This window comes from Sinohyriopsis cumingii, chromosome 4 (assembly GCF_028554795.1).
Source record: "Sinohyriopsis cumingii isolate HCF-2022 chromosome 4, ASM2855479v2, whole genome shotgun sequence".
Taxonomy (NCBI): Eukaryota; Metazoa; Mollusca; class Bivalvia; order Unionida; family Unionidae; genus Sinohyriopsis; species Sinohyriopsis cumingii.
This window is the reverse complement of record NC_142964.1, coordinates 14,253,105-14,271,020: the sequence shown is the minus strand read 5'-3', so window position 1 is coordinate 14,271,020 and position 17,916 is coordinate 14,253,105. Positions and strand designations below refer to the sequence as shown.

Below are 17,916 nucleotides of genomic sequence, written 5' to 3'. Positions count from 1 at the left end.
AATTACAATTATTAAACAAGAGAACGGGTGTACGAATCGGTTTACCAATTAAAACGCACACTGCATTAATTAAACGTAACAAATGATTTCACACAATTTGTTACCACAGACCAGTAGAAGAATGCATACAATTTTAAATTTCGAATTGTGTTTCAAGCGAATATAGGATGAGATTCGAGGAAAACGTAATAAATTCCCTGCGGAGGGGCACGGGGCAGTACTATTTAAATAGTAATTTTAGAACCAAAATGATAAAATTAAGTATCCATTTTTGTCTTCAGTTCACTTAAAGAGTAGGGCCTTAAAGAGTCGATGTCACGTGAATAAAGCCTGCGCCAGAATCAGCATGAAATTTAAATTCAATTTTAGTTTGATCAGTCGTGTTTCAGTGTAAAAATGCGACATCTCGCAAGTGGAACGTGGTTTTAGGTTATTCAGAATGACATGTACTCTCTGTCTGTTTGTCTATAGATCTCTTCTCCTCCTTCTCGTCCTTCGTTTTCTTTCTTCTTTCTAACTTTTCATCTGGGACTATAGACATCTCCGCATATTAACTGGTATCTCAAGCACGGTTGGCCGGCTGTCAGAAGGTTGGTTCTTCTATAAACCACGCCTACTCGTCACTCAGAACTAATTGCAATTTCTTGAGTTTCAATTGGTGCAACGTCAAAATGTATCCAACCACATCTTGACATTTACTGTCAGGGGCCGGCGGATCGTAAAAATATCTATTTTGGTGAGGCAATTGAGTGTGGCGGCTATGTAGTTGTGTGAGTAACCTGAGACGTTGTACGGTCAGGAATAACCACAATAAGTGAGGTTATCACCTAAGTGTTTATGTTTGTGAGCGTGGATGTACACAGACATACATACATACATACTCAGTACCAATATGGGTTAGAAAAACGAACGGATTCGATATAGTGTGAAACCTTTCGATGGAGTCTAGAGCGCTAAGTGCTTGTTGTTCTATATAGCTCGCTAGCAATGTAAAAGCCAGGCGCGGTATCGCCTAAACATTATGATAATAAGAGGGCGTACAGGTGTCAGGAAAAAACTCATGAATCTTCCTGCAGCTATTGAATATGATGAATTTGATCTATTGCCTATATGTATACAGCCGCTAATAGCTCGCTTCTGCTCAATTGGCATTAAAACTTGAGCCGAGTTGAGATGTGACGACTAGGATTTCCTCTGGTTCTGTATACCAACTGCAAAATACACCGGTTGCTGATTTGGAACTTGTTCACGACTGTTGGGGTACAAAATTCATAACAGTCATGACATATAGTCATAACAAAAGGTACTGACAGATAGTCATAACCAACGGTCATGACAGGTACTTGAGAGGCAGGTTTTGTTAGCCGAGCGTATATAAGAGACGGAAGATAATTGTGAGAGGTTAAAATTGTAAAGAAGGAGTATACTTCGTTTTAGCCCCTCCGGCGAGAGGGGCAACATCCTGTCCCCTGTGATGCTTTTCAAGGCCTGCTGGATTTTGGTCGCGTGTGTTTTGAAAAGCATATTAACCGATTCTTCCGCAGCTTCGGATGATAATACTTGTTCTACAGTGCAAAACAAATGTGCTTCCCGCGTTGGATGCGGCATGGCCCTACATAACTTTTTCATTGGATGCCATTCTGTTATCTACGGGGAGACGGACATATGTACAATACAGTGTCAACGAGCACTGATATCGTTGTTGTCCACGGAGGACAAGGTCGGCCTGGCATTCATGAACTGTGAGTGTGATAATAACGAATTCTGTAATACACGGAAACAGCGCGTACAGATATGCACTAAAGATGTTCTAGATGCAATGGAAAGTGTCAACTACAGCACGACTGTGGTTAGCTGCACGCTGGCACAGTGGATATGCGAGGCGGACACGTCGTGCTATACGGCGTTACGTTATTACGTCAGTCATTGCGGACAGCTGATTGACGGCCACGTGTGCACGTCCAGGTGTAACAATAGTCTGGACATACTGTATCGACAGGACAAGGCCACACAACTTATCTCGTGCACGTGCGATGGTTCTGAGGATTACGACTGCATCAAACTTAGAAGAAACACCGAGAGGCTCTGTTTTAACAGAGATGTGCCTTATCATTCCATCAACGATGACGACAGGAATGGAGCACATAAGTTGACAATGTATCTCTGGTCAGCATCTCTGGGATATCTTGTGTTGTTTGCTTATGGACTCGTAATCAGCATGTCTTTATCATGATGCTCAAAGATTATTTTTTCATCGAAAACGTTTGCGTCTCCCACCATAGGTGTCGTCTGCTATAGACAAGTTTTCGTGCTGAGTATCATTATTCCGTTTATGCTATTAAACTGTCTTGCAAAATGTTGCATTATGACATTCCTTCACATGAGAAGAAAGTGATAAAATGGGAAAACATAGGAAGAAAGCAGTGACTGACTGACATGGATGATGATCTGACAAGGCAAGATTGTGTTGAGATTGATTACACTCCTTAAATATTCACACTTGTGATATTGTCATGGTTGATGCATCTTGACATTTATAGCTTGTTTGTAAATCTTAGACAACTGTGTACAAACTATCTGTGATGAGCTTGCAACCGTGAAGGTAATGTTAATACCTTGTTAATGAAGAAAATATTACACAAAGGTAGGGCAGACTTGTGGAAAACATTACATTCCATTAATCTCTCTCTCTCTCTCTCTCTCTCTCTCTCTCTCTCTCCGCCAAATTTCGCTAGGATTTTATAACTTGAGACGTGTCGTCAGATTTATTTAATAGTAGTAATTTATGGAATCTAAAGCAAACGATCAGGCTAATGTTTTGTCCAAGAAAGAAGATAGCAGACGACACAATTCACTGTTGTGTAACTTTAACTGGTTGTCGACAGAAATATTATCTTTTTATGGCTTTCTGATGTAAAGGGTGTCAAGATGGAACAATAAAGAGGCGTCTAATGACTTGTGCAACACATCAAGGTGGTGGGATGTAGGGGAATATCTCGTCTTTGAAAACAAACATTTGGGCATAGCATAGATCACAATGCAGATAAAGGGTTTTCAGAAAAAAATATTGGTAATCGGAGACTTTGACCAGTTATTTTGCCAGGTTTCCACATAGGATGGAATTTCCCAGCGGTAAAATGTTGAATTTTGACACCCTCTCTCTCTGTTTTTAAATTACACATTTCTAACTTTAGATGTTTTATACAACCATGTTTCCCAAAGTTTACAAGTTATATTTTCTTCTTCCTCAGAACACTTTTCTCTGCGACTTTTAACCTCCAAGTGCCATTCTGATCATATGACTTTATTTTTGAGAATGCCACTCTAAATTGGTTGTAGATATGGTTGTTTGTTTACTTTTTGATTAAAAAATTAATGAAAAAGCCTGCATGAATTATGAAACGTAATTATTGATTTGCCGATTTTTATCTTCCCTCAGTATCCACACGTCAAAACCAAAAACCGAAAATCTCTTCCCTTGCAGCTATATTTTGCGTAGAAATTTAAATCTACTACTACTACTACTACTACTACGACGCATTGACTTTTCACACGTGTGCTAAGCGTAATATATTTTTCGTGAAAGGAAGGTTTTAAGTCTTTTTTTCAGAAAACTGTTTCTCTGATAAAGATATGAATAATTTATTTCAAATAAAGATTTTATTTTTTTGTTGTTATCTTTGATCAAATGTAGTTTTTCCTGACCAAATATTTAACTTAATCTTTAGGAAGGAAACAGTTGTGTGGCTTACTGAGCAAAGAAGCTGTCTAGTTAGGGAGTTTTTTGTAGCGTTCTTATTTAGATGCTATGCTGATTATTCGATTAACTCCTCCTATATTTTCTTAAAGGGAAGAATTGGGTATAATATAAAGGCCGACATACGTACGTATCATATTTTACGTCGTACGTTACTCACTGATAACTATGTTATCTAACATAGATCTAGTATTTTCAGATATCAGGTGGAGAAAGCAAGTTTTATTATCAACTACATCAATGATTCTCCGTGCCCCATCCCCCATGTCATCTGCCAACATGAATTTAAACGGCATGTCACAGTAAAACACTTCTGTATTCAGAATACTGCATGGTTTTCAAAAGATGGAATCATTAGCTATTTGTCAGCTGTCCTGGCTGGATAAGAATACTATAGTCGACTGTTTATGATTCATTTCGTTTAAAATTGGGATTTTCAATCAAGCGTACTGGGAAAGGTCAAACTAGGGTCAAACCATTTTTCTACAGATATTCGTACAGGTACATCGGCCCAATTTTGTTGGTAAAGCTTTAGTGCTGTTAAGAATGTAACCAGCTGACTATCTGGTGAATGGTGGCCAGAAGGACAGAGTGGTGGTAATTTATCTTGGCAGATGATTTGTAAATTAAAATGTTTATCATCACTTGGAGCTAGCATTGTCTTGGGCCTGGTTATGTGGCAGAAATATATATATATATATATATATATATATATATATATATATATATATATATATATATATATATATATATATATATATATATATATATATATATATATATATATATATATATATATATATATATGAATATGAATATTAGGATTCCTTAGATAAGTTGATATGCATTCAGTAGATAGATTTTCCGCGTAATCACTACTCTTGGCTTTCCTCCCCAGAACCGACGGTAATAAAAAAATCTGTCCCAGCGGGCTGAACGATAAATAAGCACGGTACACATAAACCGTCCCTTGTGCGAAATGGCCAGCATGATAACGTACGTGCATCTTAAGATCCATACATTAAGTGAGGGCCACAAATTGTAACGACCGTTTTGTCCCTAATTCCTTCACTCCATGTGTGTGTGTGTGTGTGTGTGTGTGTGTGTGTGTGTGTGTGTGTGTGTGTGTGTTAGTGCGAAATTATTAGACCAAGCATGTAGATGTGTTGTTTTGAAATCACTGATGGAGTCATCATATATCTGCTTGTATATAGGTAGAAAAAATATAAAAATTTATCTTCGAAAATTGGCCACTTGTAATGGGTGAAAACTGAATGTATACTGATGGTTTGCTAAATAGCGCAACAATGTGTGAATGGTTTCCAGATGGTGTCCCAACTGATTGACACTCGGGCAAAATATTATTATAACCATTGGGGCGGTATTTTAGCGGAAGCTTGGAAAATGTATACTTCCCCAAAACTGGTAGACCGGTAAAACTATCGTCAGTGATAGCACTTGGACGTGACCTTGATACAGTGGTCCGATACAAATCAAAAGAAGTTATGTATCAATTTTATTCACTTTGATACCTGAAACTGCATCACAGTATTCACATATGAAATTCAAATAATCCCACTGTTTCTAAAAATAAAAATAGAAGAAGAAAAAAAACTATACAAAAACAAAAAACGGAACACGATAATACATCAGCAGATGATGTTTTAGTTTTGTGTAATTTGTCACGATCAACAAGAAGAATCATGTTTGTTTTAACACCTACGGATATCATTAGTTATTGCTCTTGTTTTAGGTTTTAAATTCATAATAAGTCAGATGTGAATTGTTTGTTTTTGGTTCGACACGTAACCCTGAGCACCAAATTTGCAAGCGTACCGCAAGTTCTTTCACGACGGCCAGGCAGATACATAAGGCCCTACTAATCTCCAGGCAGGGGTTTCCATGGCATTTCCAATTTATCAAGTTTCGGGAGTAAAACAGTGCAGTTAGCTCATGTTTTTCATTACTAGCGAGAAAAAGACCCTCCTTCTTTTGGCAGTATAAAGTTCAGAGGTAACTTTGTGTCAAAACATTCTCATTGTATAACAATACAAATGTCTCGTCTGAATGTCGGCATTTTCATCGTTCCCAACTCTTTTTTTTTTATATGCCTACATCTGTATTCTCGCCCGCCCCCCCCCCCCCCACACTCCAGACTTCCAATTAATATGTCGAGACATAATTATCAACAAGAACCTTTCAGGTTCAGTCTATATTTCATCGTCACAATATAGGACATAATCTTGACTTTACTAACAATATGAGTAGCGAAGAACATTTTATTAGGGAAAAAAATGTTGGGTACAGGTGCTTCATAGAAATTTTGTCTCCGTGAATATTCAGAACGGATCTACTTTTTGGGGGGTGGGGTGGGGTGGGGTTTTCAATGTAGTCTCAGCCGAATTGTTGCTGCGGATGTATTTCTCCACATACTTTGTCGCTACAAATGTTTGTGGAATGACATCAGGTGATGAAAGAATACTATGAAAACAAAATCATCTCATATTGGATTCCATCCAACAAAGAATCAAACCAACTTTGTACATACTGTGACCTGTAGCTGATGTCCTTAATGTTGCAGTTTATTGTGATGCAATAGACAAGTAATTTCCTTTATAGAAATAGCATCGATGCGTTGTCGTTTTTTGTCGAGCGCACGCTTGTGCAAAGCCAAACTACCAAGATTTTCGTTTAAGTATTTCATTTGCGTATATTTCCTAAATCACTGTATAGATTCTCGTCACACTCGACAAGACTCGTTTTGAAGCCATAACAATTTGTTCTTCTAAACCTTGCTCAGAACATGACTTTTTGGTATAGGTCAGAGACATAGAAAATTTGCTTTCATATTTTGAGTAAAGTTTTTTCTTCTTCTTCATTTGCGTGTATTTCATAGACATCTTGACATTAAGAAGTCAAGGCACTTTATTCTGCGGTTCTTTTTTACCTAGGGGTCGAGGTTGCAATCATAGAAACCTTGCTTGAAACTTTTGTGAATTTTAAAAACAAAGAAAATTTCGTTTGCTTATATTTCTTAAAACTCTTGACGGATTTTATTATTCAACTGAATGAACATTAAGACCCCAAGACAAATCATTCTGTACCTAACTCGCCCACCTAGTTTACTTGGGGCCAAGGTCACACCTTTTACTGAAGTGCTTTTATTTCGGTTCCACATAGTGGCTCTGATCTTCTTATTTTTTTGCGCCATCGACAAGTGGTCATGAAAGATACAGATAAGAACGCGTTTAATCTGCCGTTACTAATTTTCAAAGTGCTTGTCGCACACTTCCTACAGAGCATACAAAAATACGAAGTGTTTCTTGTTCAAAATTAAGGACTTGTTTTTAGACTACTACCAGTAGAACAAAGACCTAGTTATTTTGCACATTTGATTAAATGGTCAACTCAGAATATCTTCAGTGAAAACTCTTTACTCCTCACCCTCTTTCTGGACACGTAGGAATGTTGGTACACTCAGTATTTGATTTGTCTCAATTTCTTTTAAATTCATATAGGCAACTAGAAGTCCATTCACTACCAGTAGGGATTCGAACTGAAACATGCAGTTTTAATTTCTTTTCGTTGTCACATTTTATTGCACTGATAGCTGTTAGGTTATCTTCTTTTCCTTATTCTTCCAAAAATCACTAATTTTTAAAATAAAAATTTAACTTAACAGGGCATTTAGTCTCAAGATGAGTGCCAAATTTCAGATTGTTGACTTCTACCAAAACGAAGCACATAATCGGATCCCTTTTATAAACTTTTTGACACTTTTGATAAATTTTAATCAATCGACAATTAGTATGACTAAAAAAGGATTTGTAGAAATATTACCGTGCAAACAAATACCTCGAAGTCCCAGATCCTATTATTTCTTTCAGTGATTACACATTACTGTGTAACGTATATCAACTCACCTTTCCAATCATGTCCGACCTGCATTTTTTAGTCACAGTGATGACTAATTGGGTTAGCTGCATTGAAAGTCTTTTAAAAGTCATTGGTGTTTGTATGAAAACTATGAACTATTACATCGCATTTTAAGTGGCATTACTTTTGTAATATACACAGGCGCACAGAAGGAACTATTCTAAGTTGAAAGGCGAGACGGTGTAATGGGCTTTTTAGACTTGAGTCTTTTTTTCTTTCCCCAAGTAGTTTGCAAATCAAGTTAACTGTAGTAATGTTTTCTATACACGCAAACAGGAGGCCGCAAATTGCTCATAAAGTTTGAATTTCCTTCCTTCTGTTTAAATCGGCATTAAATTTTTGAATACCCCTTTCTTCTGCACCAGGCTTTCCTAATCGAGCCCTTTTGAATCAGATATATACAAGTCTTTACTTATAAAGAATTCGACAATTACACAGTCACTACAGTGTACAAAATATGGCAACGTGTTTTATTCACATTTGATACTCTTGAAGTGCATAATGGCTATAGAAAAGAAATCAAATTTAATCGGCTTACGTGATATCACAATTTCTTTACAGTGTAGGCACAATATTAAGCTTATAGTATTTAAGAAAGTACTCAAGAAACGCCAACCCTCCATAGCAGTGCAGCACACACAAGCCATGTGGAAAGCAGTATTTAAGGATATCGATTAACGGCTCAGTGTTCCTGAAAACACAGGAGGGTTAACTGATCGGATGACCAACCTCTAAACACACACAAATAAATAAATAAATAAATATATATATATATATATATATATATATATATATATATATATATATATATATATATATATATATATATATATATATATATATATATATATATATATATATATATATGTATGTATGTATGAATGTGTGTGTGTGTGTGTGTGTGTCTGTGTTTCAAAAATGTGCTAATGTGGCGGAAATAGATCTTTAGGGCGCTTGCCCCAAAAATGATATACTTCGTATTTCCATAGAATAATTCGTGCCATAGAACTCAGTCCTTGCTCAGCTATCTATAATATATAGGCTGTTACGTTGACATGCTTTTTTTTACTTGAATCATTTATTAATTGTGAAATGTTCATATTTTACTTGGCAGTTAAGCTCAATTCTTTCAAAAAAACAGTGCGTTAATATGTGTTTTTGCAATGTGTACGATTGCCGTTGATTATTGGAGCACTTCTGTTGAAAAATCTTCATTTTCGGAGGTTCGGAGGTGCGTAGTTTTGCACGTTGTAAAGCTCTTCAATTTCGGAGGTAAGTAAATCTTGCTTGTTGTTCGCCTGATTGTAGCCTTACGTGATCATGGTCTATGGACAGAAAATCTGCTTCGAAGGCCTGATTATAGCCTTATGTAATTATGGTCTATGGGCGGAAAATCTGCTTCGAAGGCCTGATTATAGCCTTACGTAATTATAGTCGACAGGAACTTAGTGTTAGATAGTACTTACGTTTAATTTCTTCTTGTCTCTGGATCGCACGCTGTAAAACAAGGGCATGATCCACAAAAGTAATGTGAAACACGAATTAACGTCGAGCTTCTGTGTATCTATCAAATCTTTCATTTTAAATCAAGGCTTTTAATAAAATTTCTATCATTTTGCATGCTTTTATAGTTGGTGCTACTGATTCTATTTTCGAAGACATTTAAATCAGTTAGAGTTTAGGGTCTAGTTGAATTATATTTGACTTGTCATGAGTCAAAATAACCAGTGGTCATCAACTTCAGGTCAGAATTTCACTAGCCAAGTTTAGGTCTAAACCGCGACTTAAAATCTTAAATATGAAATAAAATTATAAAAGAAACAAAGAAGTAAGCAAAAATATAGTCTTAATTTGACCAATAAAAACATCTTTGTATTGAACAAAAGCTACGTTTGATAAAATTTCGACATGTACTGTCAAATCATTCATTTGCATCATATGAAGCAGTCGGTATTGACACCTGGATTACTGACCACTGAGGCAACAAAATCATTTCGACTTCGTGTAAATCAGACGTAGTTTCTTATTTACCTACTTCTATAACGTCTAGCGATTGTACTTCATAAGTGTTTTGCTTGTTGCTTTTGTTATGAATGTAATAGGTTAGAACTGTGACGTCTATGAGTAAAATGGAAGATGACATATTGTCTGTATACTTACAAAATCAAGTTTTTTTTTTATATTGACAATCAGTTAACTCATATGATAACTTTTATTTCTAAAGGATGTATGTAATTTTTTTCGGAGGTGGGGTGGATTATTGGCTATATCGAGCTAAGTTCCTTAAAAAAGGAATCACCGATTCAGCTAGCCTGTGAGGGTATTTTTTTCCCCAGTGTGCATTAAGTCTGGTAATATCATGCATCTTGTTTTTTATTCTTGACGACGGACTGCCGCATAATATGCATTCATTTAATTCTTGACGACTGGCTCATATTAAGCATTCATTTAATTCTTGACGACTGGCTCATATTATGCATTCATTGAATTCTTGACGACTGCCTCATATGCATTCATTTAATTCTTGACGACTGGCTCATATTATGCATTTATTGAATTCTTGACGACTGCCTCATATGCATTCATTTAATTCTTGACGACTGACTTATAATATGCGTTCATTTAATTTCTTTTCTTTTTCTCCTTCTTTAGTTTGAAAAAGCGTTCTCATATATTAGAATGAGGCTGTGTCATAATTATTTTATGAATTGTCCGTTATCACACTTTGGGAGATTTTTATGAGGCACCATTTGTTTCTGTCATGTTTTACGTTTGTGTTGAGATGTTTAAGCAAATTGCCGCCTGCAATTGTTTTTTGTTATTTTGTTTTTTTGTTTATTTTTGACTGGTTAGACTTCAGAAGGCACAGTATATTGTATTAATAACATACATAAACGATTTCATTATTTATTATAGATGTGTATTCTTTTATTTTAAATTGTTACCATGCATTTGTAACACACATTTAGATCGGTTAAAACGTTATGTGAGATTGAGAACTAGAAATTAGTGGTTCATAATACTTTAGTTTCACAGATCATTGTAAACCTTGTAGATCAACATTATGGAATATGGAATTTCTCAACAGAGTGATGCATATGGTGTTATCAAGTTCACAGCCCCCTCCTCCCAACGCACACATGGAAATGCATGATTGACCAGAAGTTCCTCACGAGAGTTCTAAGTAAAGCAGCATTATATGTTTCCAGCCATTTAAGATGCGGAATGCATGGTACTGGCCATGGTAGTAAAACTTTATATGATTAAATTGTCAATTTTTTTGACATTTATTGAATGTATATCCGCTATGTTTTGGCTTAACTTGTACATTTTGTCGTCTGCTCTAATATTCCACATATCGAATTGCTTTGAAACATTCCACTTATTCAGATGTATGTGTTACATAAAATGAAAGTTTAATCCTGGCTACTACGAGAATCGTACAATAAAATTCACAAAATTAATTGTTGTCAAATGTTTATTGAGGGTGTCTACATAGTTGTAATTCTCTCTCTCTCTCTCTCTCTCTCTCTCTCTCTCTCTCTGTGTTTCTGTATGTGTCTGTCTACTGGAATGGATTTTCGCTATAACCTTTGTGTTTGCTTTTTGTCTCTCGGTGAGTTTGTGTTATATGCCCACTTACTGTCTGTCTCTCTGTGTGTGTCTGTGTCTGTCTGTCTGTCTCAATTCCATACGCCATGTAGACTTCCTTTTACGACCCTTTTTAATTTGTTCTAGTTTAAAACCACCCGAGTTAAATGGATATATTATCTGGGAATGCAGGTCGTCTCTCACTTAATTACGCTTCAATTCGTGCACGGCATGGACAAAAAATGCTGTTCTAAAGACATTAATTTCTTCCAAAATAATATCCCTGAATTGACACAAGAAAATCAGCGCCAGCAATTATCCACGAGCCTGACAGTCTCTTTGGCAGTATTTACTCTCGTCTTACACTAAACCCTTCCTACTACATGACTTTAGTACTGTATTTTGGTGCCAATATTTCAGCACAACTCATTCCAAACAACATTCTATAAAGAAGCAACACTGGCGCTCTCGCTGTAAAGAGTGTCTATGTGAGACTCCAATTTAAACTATTTCGAGGAGTCATTAGTGCGCTGAATGTTTTTTTTTTTTAATTCAAATATTCCCGATGAAAAGAAGGCCCTTACAAAAGGACCCCGTGGAGAGATTTTGACAAATGATTCAAGTGAGAAAACAGGGTGAGCTGGGAAAAGCAATTAGAATTAATTCATTTACGTACAAATATAGACCGCTAAAACGTTTTGATGAAAGGACTTGGCATGTATATAGCTTCAGACAAATAGAAAACGTATAGGTAAATCAAAATTGCGAGAAACAAACTACCGCGCTGCTCCGTGTTAGTGCGGAACGATAAAAATGAACCAATGTATTAAATGACACATTAATTTTGACGAATGTGAACTTCAGAACACGATATACGTACATAATGGAATACGTTATATCCAACACAATTTTCAAATATTTGAGCATTCGGAATTCAGATGGACAGTTTATACAAAAGAAAATCTTACTGGAAAACTAATACGATTCGTCTGTCTGTCAGGTCTACCGTTGTGTGTGTGTGTGTGTGTGTGTGTGTGTGTGTGTGCGTGTGTGTGATTCAACTTGTTCAAGAAATGCTACCATTCAAAATGCATTTTCAACCAAAACTGAATATAAACGACAATCGTGTTGACGTAAATTGGTGTTAACTTTCTTTCAGGGATATTACTTTCGAAATCTAATCTTGATTAACAGCAAGTTAGGGAAAATTGTAGCGATATGACAAAAATTTTTAAAGCTACGTTAAAAATCTAAATCATACACAAATAAGTCATACGATTTGTTTAAATTTTAATATAAATAGTGCAAGTTACATAATTAGGGACTTAATTCTTCAATGGGAACCCGAACAGGAATCCTGACCTCCTTACAGTAGTCACAACCGCAAATAACCATATGTCACGAAACATTACAGCTTTATTGTACTCTCTAGCTTCGTTTTCGTTTTCATCGACACTTTCAACACAGTTTTAGCGATATATTCTTGAGGCAATTGGAACATCGAGCCTTTCCCAAGGACACATCGACTCAAGTTGGCTTGGGCGGGTATTGAACTCAAGACCGATTGATTACACGATCGTTGTTCCACCACATAAGCTAACGAGGCTCCTTATGTTTTGTCGACAAAGGTTCATAATGTCATGTAGGATAGTACAATCGATACTTGGCTGCCTTCTTAGAATGATATAATGTGTTGATCCACTGTCCGTCCGTCTAACTGTCCTTTATTTTATTCTCGTATATTTATATTTACAGACATGTTGTAATATAATAAAAGGAAGGTAAAGTGAACCTTAGGCCGAAAACAAAGTATCATGTGTAATTGCTATTTTCAAAATACAAATATCCCCCCCCCCCATTTCAACACTCTTGGTTCTAGATCCCTACTTACATAACGCGCTTACAAGAGACTGCTCAAAACCATGAAAGCTCTAATACCTTTGTTCACATAAATATAAGTATTTAGTCATTTATCTCTTATGATGTAGTAGGAAATAGACACGAGCACAGAGGTACCATTCAAGTACACAAGCGAAAATGGGTAAGAAGATCACACCCGTGTATCTTCTTTCTCCGTGGGTTGTGGAAACGAAAACAATATATTTGCGAATCTTACTGGTCCTCTTCTTGAAGTGCTTAACTTCAGGGGGAGGTAATAATACCATAATAAGTAGATTATAGGGAGTTAGCTTCCTTGACAAATGTTTTAGCCCGAATCACTGATTTCAAATGTTTTCCGCTTCCCGTGGACTCTTTCTTGTTGCTGATACTATTCATACAATAATTTCAATGATTAAGTGTGAAATCAAAGAGATGTGCTAGAATTTGTCCATCTTATGAAACCACTAAATGGAATCTGAAACTTACGTCGTCCTGGTCACATGTCGTAACAATTGTAACCACGCAATTTAATTTCCTGGGGACCGCTCCGGTGGCCTAGTGGTAGAGCGTCCGCCGCGGATGCGAGAGGTCGCGGGTTCGAACCCTGGCCGAGTCATATCAAAGACTTTTAAAAATGGTAACAACAGCTGCCTCGCTTGGCGCCCAGCATTAAGAGGTTAGTATTAGGACTGGTCGGCCTGGTGTCAGGATAATGGGGCGTCTGCGGCATGATGCCCCAGTGCTAAACATCACTATGAACTGTCACACTGTAGACATTGTAGCAATATCACTGAAAAATTGTTAAAGCTACGTTAAAAATCTAAATATCTAAATCACACACACACACAATTTTCTGGCCGTAAGTGAAGATTAATTGCACAATACTAAAATTTGTTTAACTACTAGATTAGAAACTGTACACATGTTTCAGAATCCTGAGATGGAATTCCATTTTGTGTCTCTCGATGTTTATGTTATTTCAGAGCAATACCGACAGGCCTATTTGCTTCATTAATACTTGACTTCATAGTTATTGTATGGATATTTCAGATTCATAGATTTGTTCGGACGTTTATTGCAACTAAGGTATTTTAAAACGAGGCGAAAGGAACATGTTAATGATATCAGTATGCCATTGGGATAATGACGTAAGCTAAATCACTACAACGGGTGTTATTTGTTGTGTGATTCAGCAGCGGACAGTTTATACCCATAACACACGCAGAAAAATAACATCAAATTCTTAAATGCAGCTCAACCCGATCACATGCTTACATGAAAATTTCTGTTACACTTACCAACTAATGCAATCGCAATTGTACATATCTTAATTTAACCATGGTTCGACCGTCCAGAAAGTGCCAAAGGTTTCTTTAAATAGCACAAGGTTGCACATATGCAGTTCATCGAAATACGTTTACCAAAAATATATTTAAAATTATTTTGTTGCATATGTGTGCTAATGATATATATCCCGTAACTGAGGGACGTACGGATGGACAGAGATGAGTTGATATAGATTCCGCTGTTGCATATGCGCACAAAAGTTTTTAAATTTTCAGGTACGTGGCTGAAGTGTGTTAAGTAGAAGAGAAATTTCTTCAAATAGCAAAACGTACAACGATTGTGGTGCTTCAAAAAAGAGGAAACCTAAACTTAAGAAAGCAAACTACACACGGTTTCGCAGGAAGATCCACCGTCTACAAGGCTGCACAATTTTTTTACATGTACTATACATGTAAGAAACACAGTCTATTCTAATTCCACAGTAAATGTTCTGGAAATGGGGTGGGTGGGTGCCTGTCAAGAATCTGGAACACATTCAAAATGTGTTAAGCAGGTGAAATTATGTGTCGCTTGCCGTTAATTCTGTTAAGAAGGGACACTTTACATTTTCGTGCAACTGCTCGAATATCGTCACTATTTTAGAATGTTTTAAGCTATGAAAAGTGCGTTTGTCCTTTTGACAAGTAAACCAAGTTACGTAAGCAAGATCAAGGAAAAAAAGAATTAACTCCTTGAAATAAGAACATATAGGCTACATTTATCAGTACTGGGAACCTAAGCAAAGAAAACCAGCCTTGGGTTATGCAAAAGTGAGTAATGTTGTTTCCGATATGAAAACACATTTGTATTAGCATGTTCTACATAAGAACGAGGAGACTGGCAAAGAGAAGTGAGAAAATTGTTAGCATTCAGAACCTATTTCCAACAATACTAGAAACCTTTAAGCACACAAGACCTGATGGCTTGGAACTATACAGAGCTATCGCAGACTCGTCGTATAGGTGCTTGGCAAAACGGTTTTCTTTATCCGGTTAGGTTGGGTGTCCAACAAGTATCAGTTGATTTAACTGAGTGCAACAAAATATCCATACAGACTGGGGCCATCTATAGAACTCGAGTCAAATCAAAATATGGCTAAAATTCACAGGCTTCACCACTTCATCATGTTCTTCCTCACAAATATCTTTAAACAAGCGTACTCCAAACGGCACATAATATGTACGTCGCGTGTTTATTAATCCCATATATAGGTATCTAATACGCTAATGTAACGTGTATAAACCATTATTTTTGTTGTTCGACTTAGAGTGATAATGACCTCTGACCTTTAAATCCGACAGTCCTTAGGTGCAAGCCATCCAAAATGCTTGGTAATCATGTGCAAAAGAAAATATTATTCTGAAAAGTTCTTTATTGTATTAGAATCATCCAGTACGTATGTAACCTGTACAGTCCGCCCTCCTCTCTTTTCCTATCATGCGATCCGTAGGGAAGGTGTTTCAAGGTCATATGAGAGAAAGGAAAATGAATACCTTCAAAGTAATATCACTTCACAGCCACCAACAAAAACTAGAATTAAACTTGATCCCATTTGAAGCTTAAAAACTGGGATGTCTTCGTCGTTTATTTAAGCTTTTGCTAAATTTCGCTAACGTTTCGGTTTTAGCTTCTTTGCCGGGACCAGAGAGCCACATGATCTGAGATAATCCAATAGAAATTACTAGTGCTTTTTCCATCGGACTTCACCCTTCTTCGTAATGATTTTAATAACATACTCAGCCATTAACAATATCTTTTCCATAATTTGTTTTTATTGCAAACAAGCCTCGTTTATTGGGAATAATGTCAATTTCTGCACATTTGATTTCTAGCTTTTGAAGTTTGACTTACACGAGGATCTCAGACACATGATATCGGGCAACAAAACCTGGATATTGTTTTATGCATTTTAATGCTACGAGATACAAAAAGACTGCACGTAGGCCGCCAACTCATATATATCCTTAAGAATGTTCTCTGCTAAGACCTGTTCTTATTGTAGAGAATACGATACCTTATCTATTAGCCCCGTAATTGCATCTCTGAATTATTGATAATGTATATACCTTTAATTTAAAGTGTCTTCAATAATGTGAACAATCCTTGAGTAGTCGAGCCTGTCATCAGCAAAATAGTGCTGACATCTATTTATGAACTGGATGTTGAAGATTCTCTGCATCATGAATGTTGGCCCTGATGATGAGGTGGCACACGACCAGCTTTATTCCGGAACTCAATATCATAAAGATTATACCATCTCCATTTCTATCTAACTTATCCGTGATTTATGCAGACCATTTCTTTAATTTCGATAAACTGCACGGGATGTTCAATATTTTTAGATCATTATAACGAATAAATAACTTCTGTTACATTTTCCATTAATTTTTTCCGGATCATACGAGGAATGTGACGTGCATTTTGGGGGTAGGAATAGTAACATCCTTGTATATGCCTACATTTTTATTGTTACCATGCAGCTGTGGTATAATTAAATGACATTAGGGTTCAATCCATGCATAACGAATACTGATAAATTTAATTATATACTGAATAATACATCCTAGCATATTGGGCATACCGCTTTAATAATTCTTTTATAACTTCTTTAAATCACGGCACCACATTTTAAGCTGTTTTGCTTTCGTATGTTTAAATTACAGATGTCATATATGCGCATTTACACATTTTAAATTAAATATAAATTGTTCTTTAAAAATTTAACACTAATTTTCTTTAACCAAAATCTTTTCAATCCTGATTATTTAATGCTCTGCACCTTAACTGTCACCAAGAAACTTCCAGACGAAAATTATCTATCGCTATGGACTTTATAATGGTGGCCATGTACTAAACTTGGCTCAAACTTAGTCCTACAATGTAAGACATAGCACATATTGTTTTTGTTTAAGTGCTGTCTTATTATCCAAATAACGGGCTTGTATAGCGTGTTCCGATGTCGTTGACATCAGAACGAGTAGTCAAAGTTTCAGGAATATCACACACATTTGGCGGCATATATCGACACTCTTCCACTAATTTATTTGTAATTAATATACTTACCGTGCTGTCTTTATCCTGGCGGAATGAAAATATGACACTAGCAAATGGATGCATTTGCATGTTCCGTTGACATACATTTGAATTCGTTGCAATGCGACGGTAGTCGAGGCATGCCAAAGTATGTTTAAATCGGTTCATGTGGCGGATATGTTTCTTGAACGAAACGAAACGTTGCTTTACAGTTCAAATAGGCATAATCGTTTCGTTAAAGAATACTATTTCAACTTAACCCGATTTCGGCATTCCCGGCTTTCATCGCTTTCCAGCCAACTGAAATGTAGGCAAACGAAACTTGAAAACAGGTCCATTTTTTGGTGACAATTAAAATTTATTAGAGAAAAGACATCAGGGTAAGTAAAGTC

At 36.3% G+C, this 17,916-nt stretch overlaps 1 protein-coding gene across 1 annotated transcript; it reads left to right on the top strand.

Annotated features, from left to right (window-relative positions):
• Positions 1-726: 726 nt before the first annotated feature.
• Positions 727-11,157, top strand: LOC149800644 (growth arrest-specific protein 1-like). The gene has a single exon (XM_089954653.1). The coding sequence runs from the start codon at positions 1,475-1,477 to the stop codon at positions 2,231-2,233; it is 759 nt and encodes a 252-aa protein (XP_089810779.1). The 5' UTR covers positions 727-1,474; the 3' UTR covers positions 2,234-11,157.
• Positions 11,158-17,916: the final 6,759 nt, after the last annotated feature.

Bases quoted from the DNA above. Each gene is read 5' to 3' on its own strand.
- LOC149800644 (XM_089954653.1), top strand. From the start codon at position 1,475: ATGCTTTTCAAGGCCTGCTGGATTTTGGTCGCGTGTGTTTTGAAAAGC.